This window comes from Oncorhynchus clarkii, chromosome 1 (genome assembly GCF_045791955.1).
Source record: "Oncorhynchus clarkii lewisi isolate Uvic-CL-2024 chromosome 1, UVic_Ocla_1.0, whole genome shotgun sequence".
Classification (NCBI taxonomy): domain Eukaryota; kingdom Metazoa; phylum Chordata; class Actinopteri; order Salmoniformes; family Salmonidae; genus Oncorhynchus; species Oncorhynchus clarkii.
In genome coordinates, this window is record NC_092147.1 from 25567362 (window position 1) to 25584457 (window position 17096).

Consider the following 17096-nt stretch of genomic DNA (forward strand, 5'->3'; position numbering starts at 1 on the left):
GGTAGCAGCTGGACGGCTCAGCAGGATTTTGGAGCCGCAATGTCCTCTGTGAGAGAGACAGAGCTGTGGGCCCGTCAGGATTTGTGTTCTTTCTCTGTGCTATCTAAGCTCTCTGCTGTTTTCCCCCTTTACCCATTTGTGTTTTTTTGGCCAGTGGTGATGGTTTGTGTTTTTAGGGCTGTAGAGCAGTTTCAGTACTGATAAAAGAATTTGGTTAATCAGCTTCTGTCCCTGTCCCATGGCGGTGGCTTGGAGGACAGGCCATTGAAGTTAGAGCTCCGGACGGCTTGGGCTGCAGATTGGCATCACGCTTGGTCAGTGGTGACACAGTGCCCCACAGACCAGAGGGACACTACAGCCAGCCAATGAGAGATCCTCTCTCAACCCGCCCTTACGCAGGGGAGCACCCTGGGAATTGGCATCCCTGCCATTGTGCCCATTTGATGGGGGTTTGGGGAGCAAGGAGAAGGTAGGGCTGACAATGTGGCCCTGCATGCGTTCTGGTGAAGCTGTCATACTGTGTTCAACCATGTTGGATCTTGCCTAGCCATCTTGTCTCAAGAGGACCACAATGGAAATAAGTCCCATACTTTATTGTGTTATCCTCCATGATTTTACTCATGTGCATATATGGCTTTTTCAAGTTGTACGCATGCTAGCTAAAACAAATGGTTGAATAATAAACTAAGCCACAGCAAACGTTCACATTTTAGTCATTCAGCAGACAGTCTTATGTACATTTTCAAACTTTTTCATATTGTTCCCCCCTGGGAATCGAACCCACAACCCTGGCGTTTCAAGTGCCATGCTCTACCAACTGAGATACACAGAACCACATACAGCCATGGGCTGCCCTCTACTCTCCCATCACTGTGATTAATGACATTAGCTCTGTAAATATTCGTTTTGAATGGCATGTTTTCTCAGTTATGACTTCGTTGTTGTTGTCTTTCTGTTAGTGGTGAGTTGGTTTAGTCTTTCCCTGTGGAAATCACAACGTGCCAGTGGCTGCTGTCCTTCTAGTCAAGACTACAATGATGTTCAGCTCTCTTCACTGGCAGAGGAATCCTCTTTTATTCCAGTTGTGTGTGTTTGTGTGTCTCCGCACGATGCAGTGAGCCGCAAGAGTGAACACAGTCTAGCACCAAGCCCTAATCCCCAACTGTGTATGTATGTTACAGGATGAGAGAGGGTGAGACAGGCAGAGTGAATAAGTGTTTCATGAGTGAATGTGTGTGTAGGAGAATGGGAGAGCATTTGTGTGTGTGTGTGTGTGTTCAGTTAAGCAGCGCTGTGTGTGTGTGTCAGATCAGGTGAGCAGGGCTGTGTGTGTGTGTGTGTGTGTGTCAGGTCAGTTGAGCAGGGCTGTGTGTGTGTGTGTGTCAGATCAGGTGAGCAGGGCTGTCTGTGTGTGTGTGTGTGTGTGTGTGTGTGTGTGTGTGTGTGTGTGTGTGTGTGTGTGTGTGTGTGTGTGTGTGTGTGTGTGTGTGTGTCAGATTAGGTGAGCAGAGCTGTGTGTGTGTGTGTGTATATGTATGTGTGTGTGTGTGTGTTTCAGATAAGGTGAGCAGGGCTGTGTGTGTGTGTGTGTGTCAGATCAGGTGAGCAGGGCTGTGTGTGTGAGCAGATGTGTACAGTCAGTAGCATTGCTTGCTCCCTAGGGGAGTTTGGTCCATCAGATGCAGACTGCACTGTGCATGTCCACATCATTCTCCCAGCTATTAAAATCCATTAAGCCATGCAGAACAAGCCAGGCTTTTATCTTTTATTAATTATCTTGAAACCCAAGCCCTGCCGTCTTTCCCTCTGCCATGTCTATGGAAAAACTATATCTATAACTCAGTGCCATGTGTGAGGACCAGTCATACAGGACCATTATGTTTGAGAAGACACAAGTGCACCATTAGTAAAAAGGACAGTAATCAGCCACACAAAATAGTCAGGCAGCCCTTAGATGTTAGTGTTCTGTCTGTCCTGGGTTTGTTCAGCTTGCATTATACCAGTCTGACCTGGTATGTGAGTTGAAGTGAAGTGAACACCCAAATGCTTTTAAAAGAGAACAGAGAGAACGTTCATGTTTCTGTCTTATGAGGATGAGGAGGGAGGCACTCTCTTTTTCTCTCTGTCTGTTTTACACATTTATAGTGATGGAGCTCCACCTTATGTGTGGAGATGAAACCGCCATCATTCAGGTACAATGGGATGGGGATTACAAATGGTGTGTGTGTGTGTGTGTGTGTGTGTGTGTGTGTGTGTGTGTATATGTGTGTGTGTGTGTGTGTGCGTGTGTGTGTGTGTATATGTGTGTGTGTGTGTGTGTGTGTGTGTGTGTGTGTGTGTGTGTGTGTGTGTGTGTGTGTGTGTGTATATGTGTGTGTGTGTGTGTGTGTGTGTGTGTGTGTGTGTGTGCGTGCGTGTGTAGCTCTGTGGACAAGAGGCCTGATTGTGTGTGGACTGCACCATAGCTGCTTGTTGCGATGCTGTGTAGTGTGGTGGGTACGTGCTGTGGTAAGATGGTGCAGGGCCTGGGTGGTGGGCCTGTGAATCCAGTGAGCGTCCATGTTAATGAAGGGATCTGACGGAGGCTCTAGCAGGGCTCTGCTCTGGACCACAACAAACTCCTGCTTCCTGTCGGGTAGGCTCCCAAGGTGTTGCGCGCAGTTTTGTTCTAAAAGAACCACGCATACACATACTCTGGTACACACATACACACACACAGGCCTGTATACTCACACACACTATCGGATGCATTGACATTCATACACTCACACATGCTCTGTACAACACACACACATCTGCAAATGGGGGGGCTGCTAATGGCTTCCAGTGGGAGAGGGGGAGAGCAGGATTTTATCCCTTAAGTGTAAAAGACAATCAGACAGAATGGCCGGGGGCCAGCAGCAGGGCTGTGCGGCCCTCCTATCCTGGCCAGGGGAGCAACTCCACACACATTAGGTATTCTGTGTCTACCTCTCCTGCAGACGGCTGCAGTGGAGCTGGGCCCAGGTGAGACCACTTGCTCTCTCTCCCCCTCTACCACTCTCTCTCCAGTGCTCTCTTTCTCTCCATCAATCTCTCTCTCTGCTGCGCTCTCTCTCTGGTTCGGTCTGCAGCGCTCTCTCATCTAGCTCACACACTTACTGTTAGATTGTTCATTATCCGATCTGCATAATATAGCAGCCATTTATCTCTCTCCAGCCTGTCTTTCTGTCTGTGTCTAACACTATAGCACCGTACTCTGCAGTGTGCTAACAGAAGGACAAGGCTCTAGACTGAGGCTGCCTTACCTGCAGTCTCTTTGTTAATGAAAGGCCCTCCCCTGGGTAGACAGGAGCACAGTTGTGTGTGTGTTTGGGGTCGTATGAACAGGCTGTGGTAGGTTCTTTGTGTGATAGTGGGGTCTGGGTGTGTGCCCTGAGGTCCCTTGCACCCTGTTTGCTTTGTGTGGAGGTGCCATTCCTTGGAAAAATTGAAGCTCTCATTTAGAAAAAGCACCCCCATGGGTACATGATCTTGTCGTGTAAATTCACGCTTTCTGTTTGTGATGTCGTCGAGAGTGACTCATTTGATCTCTACCCTCGCGCTATTCGCTGCTACGCTGATTTCTGTGTTGCCGACAGCAACGCTGCCATAGCTACATAATGTTGCAGCTTAACACTGCTTAACAGGGCCCAGAAATGCAAATAGCAGCACACGCTCCAACCACCACAGCAGCAATTAACAGAAGAGGAATTTCAATAATATAGAAATAAATTGTATCAAGGATTGGGTTTGTGTGTTTGTGTGTGGGGGATCTGTGTTTTTTTCCTCCCTCCTCTTAAATAAAAGTTTAACGAGAGCAGGAGGGAGAGGTACCTGCCCCTGCAATGTTGCTAAAGACAATGTGCTCTCTTTGGGAGCTAGGAGCTCGTTAACCCATCTATACCTGCCTCATATACTCAGCTCAACATTCAACATACAGGTGTTTCGAGAGGGGAGGGGACTGTTGAAGTGGAACAGTCTAGAGGAACCTGGTAGGAAGTTCTCATCAGCCTATACCAACACCCAATCTAGAACTTAGGTTATGGTTTGTGGAAATGGTCCCAGTTGGTGAAAGAAAACCACACCTCAGTGGTGAGTTTCTGGTTGTTGAGTTATAGGTATCAGTTTCCCATTTCTCTCACAGCCTCGATGTGTGTTTTGGCAAAGGCTGGTCAGTGTGCGTAGGAAACCGAGGGTATCCAAGGTAACCAATTGAAACATGCTGGAGTCATTAAACCACCCGTTCCTCTCACAGGGCTGTTTTACTGTAGGTTAATGATGTCACAGAGTTTCTGAGGGAATTTAAAATCGGGGGAAGGACCTACTGTATAAAGTAGTCTGTATATACTTCCCCTGCCTTACATTCTCTCTCTGCCTCTGTCTAGCAGTCTCCCTCTCCACTACTCTCCCACTCTCCCTACCTGCCGCTGGCTTCAGGGTTCACATGAACAGTGCTCGGTACTAGTGATGCACCGATATGACATTTTTGGCCGATACCGATATCCAATACTTTCCTTGCCAAAAAAACGATACCGATAACCGATATTAAGCATTTTAGTGGCCTTTTAAGCACTCTAGGACAGTTAAATAGTTAACACACACACATGGACGCAGCACTCTAAGACACTGCATCTCAGTGCAAGAGGCATCACTACAGTCCCTGGTTTGAATCCAGGCTGTATCACATCCAGCTGTGATTGGGAGTCCCATAGGGCGGCGCACAATTGGCCCAGTGTCGTCCGGGTTTGGCCGGGGTAGGCCGTCATTGTAAATAAGAATTTGTTCTTAACTGACTTGCCTAGTTAAATAAATGTTACACACACACACACACACCACACTGACCAAAAAGTTATTTTGTTGGAATGTACATATGTCCCCATTACCGGCAAAACATTATCAAAACCTTTTTATTTCACTTACTTGCTGTGCTGTTTTGTTGTTCATTTGTTCAGTCGTTTCATTCACAACGAGGATTTCTATGGAACGCTGTTTGGGTCTTTGTATGTCAAAAAAGAAACACGTCAAATAATACTGACTTGTCAAATAAGCTTGTTGACCAATCAGGACCTGAATATGACTGCACGTGACATAATCATTTAACGCGTTCATACATTTTTTACGTAGTTATTAGACATTGATTACAGTATCACACGTATTTTATATGTCACAATGATTTATCAATACGTATGCTATGATGCTGGTAAAGTTGTCTCGTGCACCTACATTGCTGGTCATTTAAAAAAAGCTAGCTAGCTCATGGATGCAAACAATGTTCTTCCCCAAAAAGATATTAAAACTACATAATCTGTTTCAGTAGCTATAGTTAGCTAGCTAACTATATAGCTAGGTGTCATCATCTAAAATAACCCTAATTTATAAGACAGTTCTTATTTGATTAATGGAGGCCAGACCCATCTATGTGAAGCTATCCACAATAAGTATTAACCACAATAGTGGACTTTGCAGTTAGCCTTCAAAATAAAAGTATGCCATTGACAGTGATGCAAATTAATACAAATAGTAGAATTATGCCATAATTGAATAAGCCATGCTAAACCAGGTTAGAATGTTATATAAAATCAACGAAAGACAGTCATTTGTTAATTTGACAAAAAATCTGTTGAAATCACCCTGGATGTATTATACTTTAGAATTGCATTGGGGCATATTTATTTCACTGTACAGTCTTACCCCATGTCATTGATCCACAATCCATAGGTATCAGTCTACTCCGTGACACCCAGAGAACATTAGTGTCGTAGCTCTTATTGCAGGACTCTGAAACATCTGTGAATTGAGCCACATTTATTATCAATCTATGTGTATTGAACACTATTCCCGGGAAAGTATGTTTTGGAGTCTGATAACTCTAAGGACGTTGGGAAAAAATATATTGGGTATTGAGTAGACTGATACCCCATTTCATTGATTCCCAATTATTAGGTAAAACTGTACAGTGAAATATGCATGTCAATACACACAATAGGCTGACTGGGGGGTGATGTCACAGTCCCGCGATAAGAACTACAACGCTAATATTTACGTAAACTCTTCACAGTTGTGTTCTGTCGGTGTCACCGAGTAGACTAATACCTTGTTTAACCTTCAACCTTCTTTAACATTATCTAGTCTAAAAATGTCATGATTCCACTAACCTTCTGTAACCTTCTGCATCACTTTCAAAGAGGTACTTTTATTTTGAAGGCAAACCGCAAATTCCACTATTGTGCCTAATCCTTATTGTGGCTATTTTCACAACACATAAGCTGGTACATCGAGCCTCACTAGCCAGATGAAGCTAGCTGGCTGCTTATAATGCTAGCTTTGGGCAACAGGGTTAAGTTGCTGACTAGCTATTTATTTTCATGAACTGAAGTTCAATTTTAATAGGCGAACAACAAGTGGCTATCTAGCTAATACTTACTCACAAGGATTCCTACATCTTTGCTAAGAAAAATGAAAATTACTGTAGTTTCTACTGGTCATTGTTTTCAGGCTGGTTATATTGGTGCTAGCTAGGTACCAAACTAAAGCTAGCTAGCTACCCCAGAAGTTGTGGTCGAACAAATAATGCTTTATTACCAACGTGGTATTGTAAAGACATCGTTCGTGGCCGGTGTTTGCAGACTTTTCTTGTACAGCTTTGACCATGCTACGGATAGTAGTGGTGGTGCTTAGCTTGCATGTGCAAATTCAGAACACACAACATTCTATAATAGAACTGTGTTATCTGACGTGTCAAATTACAAGCTTATCTAACGCGTGTTAGCAGTGACGCAGTTACGCTATTACTGTGTAACTCCGGTAGGGCAACATAAATAGCGCACTTGGTAGTGTGTACTGGTGCTCGACCAGTCGGCAAAAGCCAACATCACCCATGACATAGAACGGTTGGTTGTCAAGGGCAATTAATTGTATTATCTTGACGTTAATGGATTTCGCCTTAGTTGTCTCTCTGAAATGTATTTACGTAAACTCTTCACAGTTGTGTTCTGTCGGTGTCACCGAGTAGACTAATACTCGACTGCTCAACTTGTTGACTGCTCAACCCACACAGAAGACATTGTGGGTTAGGTTAGGAATGCTGTGTTGCACATGTAGCTCTAAATTTTACGTGGCTTCATTACGTCATACGTTATATAGGTATGCACGTCAGCTTTGACATTGGTTTTGCATCTTCCGATTCCGATATGTTCACCGATATATCGTGCAGCCCTACTCGGTACACATGGGACAGAGACAGGAAGAGGAAATCTGGAAATAAATAAATATATCCGCTCTGCTAATGAAGACGAGCATTTCCCCACAGTTAAATCACAAATATGCTTTTATTAGAATGGTGTCTTTTATTAGAATGGAATCTCTTTCTAATGACAGTTTTCTTTATCTTCCCCCTGCTTTTTCTGTCTGTTTCTCTTGCTTTGTTTGGCTGCCTGGTAATCGTGGTGTGAGGTCTGTCTCTATCCTCCACCGACTCTTTTCAGAATGTGTTCCTAGGAGTGTGGGGTTGGTCTCACCCAGGACCCATCGCTCCGGGAAACGTCTGTATCCCATCCTGTGGTCCACATATTTAGGGCCAAGACCCAGAACTGGCCTTACCCTGCACCCCTCCCTACCACTCCCTTACCCTGCCTCTCCATAGCAACAATACTCAGTGTATGGCTGTTTGGTTGTATGATATCTTGTGTATGGCTGTTTGGTTGTATGATATCTTGTGTATGGCTGTTTGGTTGTATGATATCTTGTGTATGGCTGTTTGGTTGTATGATATCTTGTGTCTGAACTCCACCCAATGACTGATTTATGCAATCTCAGTAAGGTAAAAACAAAAATATGGCAACATTTAGTGAGAAATAATTCCAAGAAAGCCCAGGCCGATCAATACATGTCTGTGTTTTCTCCACAATCTAATTGAGGTTTTAAAGTGGTTAAGGATCCTGTCCGGTTCCCATCAGAGATGGATAGTTTTGCTGTATTACTCCCAGTACACTGTAGCTCTGAGTGGGAGGCTGGGGTCTGGTAGTGCTCCGAGCTTCACTTGTTTTAGCTTGGGAGCTGTGTGGAGAGTTGTGTGCGTGTACGGGGTTGTTGTGTGCTGTTGCCTGCAGGTTAACTGAGCACAGTAGTACTGGGTAGTTGTGTTTCTATAAAGCACCATCCCACCTCTCCTCTACCCTGCTCTGCTCTCCTCTCTGCCTGACTACACTCCACTATTTCCCCTCTAATGAAGCGCTAAATGGAAGATGAGTGGAGCCCTGATTGGGTGTAATTTAGCGGTTTTCTTCCTGCACTGGGAAAGCAGTGTATTCAGGAATTAACAATTCCACTGCAGGCTAGACCTATTTAAAGAAGACCTCAGGTCAACTTTCTCTAGACTTCTACAGTCGTTGGTATTGGATGGCTTGACAAATGATATACTTTCTGAAAACACCTCAAGCTCAGTAACAGTCCTCTAGGAGGATCTAAGAGCAGGGTGGGCCCATACCACAGTCCTAATGGGACCATGATCCTGATCCAGCCCATAGTTTCCCACAAACATGCCTGAAGAGTTATCTCTCCTCAGAAACACCCAGACAGGTAACTCACTAACCTAGGATGGAAAAATAGAAATATGGCCTCTGAGTCTCCTGTACTATGGGAATACTCCATTAATGGTGAAAAGGTACTACTGAAAGACACTGTCGAGAGAGTGAGCTGCCAAATGGCAGTGCTTCAGCTTGAACAGAGTCCTGGCTACCTCAGGGAAGAGAATGAGAAATAGAGAGGATGGGAGTGATGGAGAGAGATGTTATGGAGCAGAGTTGACCCCGGTCTTCCCGGGGTTTGGAAGCCTGCTGGGTTTTAGCTCTAGGCCATCAGCAACAAGGTCAGTCCTCTCTGAATTTGGAGTCTGAACTAGGCCTTCTGGCCTACACACTGGTCCCAGCACTGGATCTCTGGATCGCACTCATGAAATGAACATGGGATGGTTGTAGAAAGGAAAACTGAGACTGTTGCCCTTGGCTTTGTAGGGGAGTCAAATCTGACAAACTCTGAGGAGGAGGGAGGGAGGGAGGAAGTCCTCATTGTGTCCTGACTACTGTCATTTCCTGTTTGTGTGCCAGCGGAGCTTCCTTCCTCTGCAGTGCCCAGGAAAACCTTCATCACACATCCCTGTTCTGATCTGGTTGTTGTTGTTACATACAGTGTATTTCACTTCTGAAATTAGTACACAAAAACAAAACACAGAGAGCGCATTTACAGGCACACAGTCACCTCAGGGTAGACAGACAGACAGGGGAGCTTTGATGTTTTCTCCCACCCAATCACCGAGCTAATGATTGATTTGAACACTTACTTTGATGTCTACCTTTGTGTTTTTAAGGCATGGTCATATGTGGAGTCAGATAAACCAAATAACCAAAGGATTTAATCCTACAGATACTGTATGTATTTCTAAGCATCCTCTCTCTCTCTCTCTCTCTCTAGCGGTGGAAGAAGGCGAGTCGTCAGAGTTTGCAGGGAACTGGGATTCATCGTCCGCCCAAACAGGTATCATCTTTGTTATTGGAAGTGTGCAGCCAGGCAGGCAGGTCCGCCACCCGGATTAGATTCTATACTGTATGTCACATTCCAACTCTCCCACCATACAACCCACTGAATAGGAATCTATAATATCAATTCCACATGGCCCATAGTGTTCTGCTGGGAGGGGCGCAGGGAGAGGGGAATGAAAGAGGGAGGTATGGAGCGAGGGAGAGAGAGCTTTTCACAAGACTCAGGAGGCTGATGTCCAGACCTGGCAGGCAGGGCTCTGGCGCTCCACTGGTCTCACATCCTGTTTGAGGTTTTGGTGGTAAAGTAGTTGCACTGAATCAACGTCCCTGTCCTCCCTCCCAGCCTGCTCTCTCCAGCTATTAACATAGGGCCTACAGCACAGCAGTAAGATGGGTTCATGATGGGCCCAAATAGCCTCATGGTGAATGCAATCAAGATAATTTTGTTCAATTTAATTTAAGGGTCCCTTTGGTTAAAGCATGGCACCCACTTCAATGGTTTGACACGCAGTGCAGATCCACCGTAGCACCCTACATGGAGTCATTGGTATGGCTGTATCAGGGCCTACCTGGAGATAATGCCACAGACAAATGGTTCCATTGTACAGAACACTGTATGGTGTTGTATGAATGGATGGTGGCTGCTTTTGGTGATGGTGACATGTTGGCCATACTCTAGTCTGAATCAGCCTGCAGTGTAACATTATGGAGGGGAATAGTACTTGTCTTATTGTAGATGTTCTATATGTAAACGGTGCTCTCTCTCTCTCTCTGCCCTCCCTCACTCTGTCAGTTCTTCTGGGAGGGGAAATGGAAAGTGAGGCCCTGGGGTGTGATGACGTGCCCCCCCAGACCCCAGCCCTTTGTTAACCCCCTCAGGGGGCAGGGGTTGTTGCTGCTGCGGGGGTGCTGACTGAGGTCCTAGGTGGCTGGAAAGTGCTGTGTGTGTGAGATACAGCAGGAAGCGGAGTCCCAGTGCTCTCACTCTAGCTCTGCTCTCTTCCTCACTGCTATTTCTCTTCACCTCTTCCCCACACACACACTGTATCTATCTATCTATCTATCTATCTATCTATCTATCTATCTATCTATCTATCTATCTATCTATCTATCTATCTATCTATCTATCTATCTATCTATCTATCTATCTATCTGTCTGTCTGTCTGTCTGTCTGTCTGTCTGTCTGTCTGTCTGTCTGTCTGTCTGTCTGTCCCCCCTCTCTCCTATTTCAATTCAAATTAAGGGCTTTATTGGCATGGGAAACACATGTTTACATTGCCAAAGCAAGTGAAATAGATAATAAACAAAAGTAAAATAAATCCCAAAAATTCACAGTAAAAATTACACTCACATTTGTTAAAAAATAATAGACATTTCAATTTCCTTTTTCTCTCATTCTCTCTCTTTTCTCTATCACTTCTCTCCTGTGTGTGTTTGTGCTCCTGTGTTCAGGCTCAGGGGGGCTGCTCGCCATTTCTTATTTAAAAAGATAAAACATCTTCCTTCCCTTTATTCCCTAGGAGATGATGTCGACAAGGACACCGGCAGGCTTTTCTTGGTATTAAATTCAAATCTTTCCCCCTTCTCTGGAAAATGTGTGTTGAGTTTGGAAAGAGCAGCAGGGGGAGGTTGGGGGGGAGACCCAGGGAAGAGCCAAACAGCCCCACCCCCCCTGCCTGCGTACCCCTAAGGACATCCAAAGGTCCCTTTGGTCCGTCCCACAGGGGTATTGGCCGGAGGTGCCTGCCCCCCCTCCACATCCATCCCTCCACCCCAGCCTCCCTGAGAGAGAAAAACAACCCGTCCCTCTCTGGCCCAGAGGGGAGAAAATGCAGAAAACGAGCCAGGACTGACACAGGAGGGAGGGAGGGGGTGGAGAGGAAAGCAGGGAGAGGATGAGTGAGATGGAGTGAGAGAGAGGGAGGGGGGAAAGGGGGACAGAGGGTGAGTTTTTGGAGAGGGTTACAGACGTTTGTCATTTCTGTGGGTTGAGGAGAGGGAGGAGAAGGAGGAGGGGCCGTTAGTGGTGATGTTTTTAATAAGTGCCACCGGAGCTGTGAAGTTCAGCCTTGTTTTGCAGGCTTCCTGTTGGAAAGCCAGTCCTGCCTCGCTGTGTGTGCTTAGATTTCACACACACACACACACACACACACACACACACACACACACACACACACACACACACACACACACACACACACACACACACACACACACAGATAGGAAACACCACGGTTACGCACATTCTACTGGCTGTCTTCTAGGCTGAATTTAGTGAGGCAAAGGTTTCTCTATGACCTCCCCTTACATACACAATCAAACAAGCACACTACACTCTGTCCATGTGGACTGTGATTCAGGGTGGAAAAAGACATCTCATATCCCTGAGCATAGGGCCGATAAGGGGCTGTAATGGAGCTGAATTTGATTTTTTTCTCCCTTAGCCTTTGGCTGGGTGTTGCATCAGCGACACCAATGAGAAGGGCTGTTTTTCCCGGCCCAGCCATCACACCACAGAGTTTCTAAACCCATCGGCGCAACATCGTGAGATTTCTGGGAACGCTTGCAAAACAGACCAGGCTGGGGTTTGGGAAGTCATTGAGAGAAGTGAAAAGTTCTTCCTTACATTTTCAAGAAATCTAAAGGCACAACCTAGATTCGTAGTTAAACATGTTATTACGCCAACCTCGTCAAAAACATATTTATATCAAAGGAAGGCCTTTAATTTGGCCGGCCTGCACAGGCACAGTTCAGCGCAAGACGACCGTTAGACCCGATGACGGGTTTCTGCGCATGAGCTCAGCTAGCCAACGTTGCCATGACATCGCCTACAAGTGTGATCAGGGATTTTCTATTGGAGAAGCAGTTTCTGCCTATATTCATACTGTACTGTCTTTTGATTACACCATTGGGCTGTGGGTGTTGTAACCTCACTATTGAACCTCCACAGTATGGTGTCACCGCTATAGGAACAGTATGGTGTCACCGCTACAGGAACAGTATGGTGTCACCGCTATAGGAACAGTATGGTGTCACCGCGACAGGAACAGTATGGTGTCATCGTTACAGGAACAGTATGCATCGCTTTTGGAACAGTATGGTGTCATCACTATAGGAACAGTATGGTGTCATCGCTATAGGAACAGTATGGTGTCACCTCTATAGGAACAGTATGGTGTCATCACTATAGGAACAGTATGGTGTCATCGCTATAGGAACAGTATGGTGTCATCACTATAGGAACAGTATGGTGTCATCGCTATAGGAACAGTATGGTGTCATCACTATAGGAACAGTATGGTGTCATCACTATAGGAACAGTATGGTGTCATCACTATAGGAACAGTATGGTGTCATCGCTATAGGAACAATATGGTGTCATCGCTACAGGAACAGCATGTTGTCATCACTGTAGGAACAGTATGGTGTCATCGCTATAGGAACAGTATGGTGTCATCGCTGTAGGAACAGTATGGTGTCATCGCTATAGGAACAGTATGGTGTCACCCCGACAGGAACAGTATGGTGTCAATCGCTATAGGAAAAGTATGATGTAAGGCAACGACAGGAAAACAGTTTTAATGTTTGAAGTGGAGGTACGTGCCTGCGTGTGTGTGTGTGTGTGTTCGTGTGCGAAGCCACAGGCTGGAACAGGTGATGGCATTGGTGAGCAGCTGTCAGGCTGTTTGTGTGATTTAATTTGCTCTCTTCCTTCCATGACGCCTGTTGGTTTTCATCATCCTCTCTGGGTGAAGGCGATGGTGTTGGGTGCTGTGCTCCCCTGCCTCCCTGCCTCTCTGGGGGGGTGGGGGTTTGGGTAGAAACACAATCTGAGCCTGGTACACAGCCTCTGCTGGCTCCCTGGGGGGCACCCTTATTGTGAAAACACAGTTGCCAGAGGACAGTGTAGCTGTGGAGAGAGGCCTGCTTTAAATAGGTCCCCCTGTTTACTGGTAGAAGGAGAGGGCTCCCCAGAGAGATAGAGGCAATGCGGCCGCATCCAGCTGCACCTGCTCAGTGACCTTTTGTTAGTACCGATACTGTATGCACCTGACAGTGGACGTGAAGCCTATTGGCCAGTTCAGGAGGTTTACAGATCCATACATTGTTCAAATGAACTTTTCTCACGCTGTAAACCCAGTAAATCTTCCACAGCGATAAGAGGTTGCTTTTTAAAGTGCACAAGGTGTTACGTGTTTTCCTTTACGGTGAGAGTCACTTGCCTTGGGCACACTGAATGTCCCTAACAAAAACATGTTGTTTTCACTCAGGAAATAGTCCTGACATTCTTTTTGAAAGAATTTACCAGGCAGAGTGAATACAATGGTATGCACCTCAAACTTAATTCAGAATATTCCATAATATCTATCTGCTGTTGCCATCTATGCGCTGTAGCCTTCCTGACTCATGCTCTCAGTAAAGTGGTGCATTCCTTCTGAATCTCCTCTCAAACATACTCCAGCTAGAGCTATTTGCAGCCAATCCATGTTATACTTCACTTGGCTGCCTCTGGTTTCGTTTGAAGGTGTGTGTGTATAAGTGTGTGTGCTGTAGAGAGTTGAAAGGCAGCCTTGTACTCTAGTTGTTTTTTATAAAAACACTGGACTGGTGGAACTTGGAGCTCGTATTTTTCCAGCTCCCAGGCTGCAGGCTGGGCAGGGATGGCAGTGTGGTGGCGTTCCGGCCATGTTTGGCTGACCCAGGGCCAGGTGTCCTGCAGATTTACGCCTCTCTCAGCGCGATCGTGTCCCAAACAGGCCTCCGTCTTGGCTCACAGCAACGCTCCAACATCTAGATCTGACTCAGGAGGGGGTTCTGTGCTAAAACTGCTAGGCCCATACAGTTTCTCGCTCGCTCTGGATCACTGAGGACTCCATTAAAGTGACTGTGTATTCCCCTTCCGCTTGCCTGTGTTCTCCCTCTGTGTATTACTGTACTTCTGTTGCGTGCCCACTGTACTGTGTGAGTAATAGGATACTGCCTCCAGAGGTCAGAGCAGAGCAGAAGGCTGGGGCTGGATCTAGCCAGGGTGATCGTAACAAGTTTCACTTTAAATGTCAAAATTCAAAAGGCACTGTTGGTTTTGGTTCTGAGCAGGTTGAGTGGAGGGGAGGGAGCATCTATGAAAAATTCCCAACCATTTGACTGATATTTTAGTTGGGTATTTTTTCCAAAGTAGTGAGAATAGATTGCTTTACGTGCCCACTAATTCACCCTCCTCATTGTAACTCTAGGATGGTGATAGCTGGACTCTGATGGTGGAGTGAAAGAGATGAGGAGAGAAAATGAAGAAGACCGAAAGACACTCTTGGTCATTGCCGTTGCCTTTGTCTTGTGGTGTCTCCCCCGTCGCATGCCTGGCGGTGTCCATTAAGCCCACATCGCTCAGCACCTAATTATTTCCCAGATCTCATGTTGGAGCTTTGCACCGTTAAAACAGGGGGACAAAAAACATATCAACCTAACGAGCGATAATTAGCGGGTCCCAGCAAGGCGGGGCCTCTCCTCGGCAACACCACTGCTCTGTGGATTCTGTTAATTCACTTGTCTTCATCTAATTACCCCACACAAACATGTCTGTTAGAGGGAGGGAGAGAGAGAGATGGGCATTATCTGCAAGCATTAGACACCATCCTCCCTCTCATAACACACACACACACACACACACACACACACACACACACACACACACACACACACACACACACACACACACACACACACACATAGATTTTGTGGAAGTATTTGCAAGTGTGTATTTGTGGATGTGTGTGTTTGGGTGCACGTTTTGTGAGTATCTTAATGTGTTTATAATATTACAATAATTTTGTGGGTGCTTATATTTGTCCTATTTCACACGTAGTGTGGGGTCACAGCCTGCGTCTGCCATTATCAACGGCTACCCTGGAACAAGTGCCGTGCTCAAGGGCACATTGGCAGATTTTTCACATTGTCAGCTCTGGGATTCAAACTAGAAACCGTTTGGTTACTGGCCCAACACTCTACCTGCCGTGTGTGTGTGTGTGTGTGTGTGTGTGTGTGTGTGTGTGTGTGTGTGTGTGTGTGTGTGTGTGTGTGTGTGTGTGTGTGTGTGTGTGTGTGTGTGTGTGTGTGTGTGTGTGTGTGTGTTTATCTGACTGTGCTTGTGAGTGTGTGATAGTATGTGTTTTTGTGAGAGAGTGTACGTTTGTGTCTGTTTTGGTCGGCCTCTTGGCGTGGGGACAGTCTGTGACTCAGAGATAATGGCACTCTGCAGAGTGGGGGACCGGAGCTCCAGCTGGCACAGGGAGACGTGACGTGTGCTGCTGGGACTGTTGCTGCCCGCCACACAGATCCTGCCAGTGTCCCTAGCGCTCCCCCAACGCCCCCCCCCCCCCACCTCTGGGAGCCCCAGGCCCTCATTAAGTGTTCCTACTCTGGACGGGAGACTGGGGAGGGGGTGCAGCTAGGAGTGGACTATAAATTAGTGATAAAACTACCATATGCAAGCAAAAGTAGAGAGCGAGGAATAGAGTGAGGAATTGAGAGAGGAGTATTGAAGAAGGTAATGGGGTCAGCTGAAACTGTCTTCATGAGACCACCAATGAGTTATCAGGTAGGTGTTTTTGTTGTTTTGAACCATGTTTGGTTCCAGGTAGAACCCTTATGGGTTCCATGAAGAACCCTCTCTGGAAAGGGCTTCTACATGGAACCCAAAAAGGTTCTACCTTGAACCAAAAGGGTTCTACATGGAACCAGAAATGGTTCTTCAAAGGGCTATGCTATGGGGATAACCGAAGAACCCTTTTAGGTTCTAGATAGCACCTTTTTATTGACCTCACACATGCATGCAATTTTTGTTTGCTACATTAAATCTAGGAACACTGCTGTTTATTAGTGGCAGAGGAAAACTGAACCTTAGCAGTGTTGTCGTTGCATAAAATATTGACAGAACGCTGTGCATATTTGGCTCTCCAACCTATCAGACAGGTAGGAAGAAAGTAGGCTTTCTGGGTGAGAAATATGGGCTCTAAGAATATACCTGGGGGCATAAAGAGGCCTTGTTCTTCTGAATGGCCCTTTAGAAATCATTAATTCCCTTGGACACCACTTCCAACGTAAGCCCTCATTTCATTTCGGTTTCCTCCCCTCAAATTGAATTATGTTTGAAAACACTCTCAAACGACTCTGCAGAGCCTTATTAGTAATGACCTCAGCACACATTACGGCACATCTAGTTCTTTGTGTGTACGTGTGTGGCTGTAAGCATGTGCATGCTGACTGTGGTTGGGTGATTTTGTAGTGTATTTTTTGTCTTTGCCTCTGAGGGCAGTGTTGCTGTATGGATGATAACGTTAGACTATAGCTGCTCTGTATATTCATGGTGCCAAAGTTTGTCTTTGCGTCTGTGTCTGTAGTGTAGCTATAAACCCCTTGCCATGCATTGTGACTCATATTCCAGTGGTGTGGTCTAAACTTGGTAGAGAAACCAGCTCTCTTTGTTTACGTCAACTGGTATGTCACCTCTTCTGAAAACGAATCTCCTCCAATCAGGACCA

The 17096-nt window shown here is 46.0% G+C and overlaps 1 protein-coding gene across 2 annotated transcripts in view; it reads left to right on the plus strand.

Moving 5' to 3' along the window:
- Positions 1–17096, plus strand: part of LOC139393127 (zinc finger protein 423) — a 153575-nt gene that overhangs the window by 13913 nt on the left and 122566 nt on the right. For both annotated transcript variants that reach the window (XM_071141535.1, XM_071141622.1), the window contains exon 2: positions 9490–9552. In XM_071141535.1, the coding sequence (XP_070997636.1) occupies positions 9490–9552 (63 nt within the window). The remainder of the gene's footprint in view (positions 1–9489; positions 9553–17096) is intronic.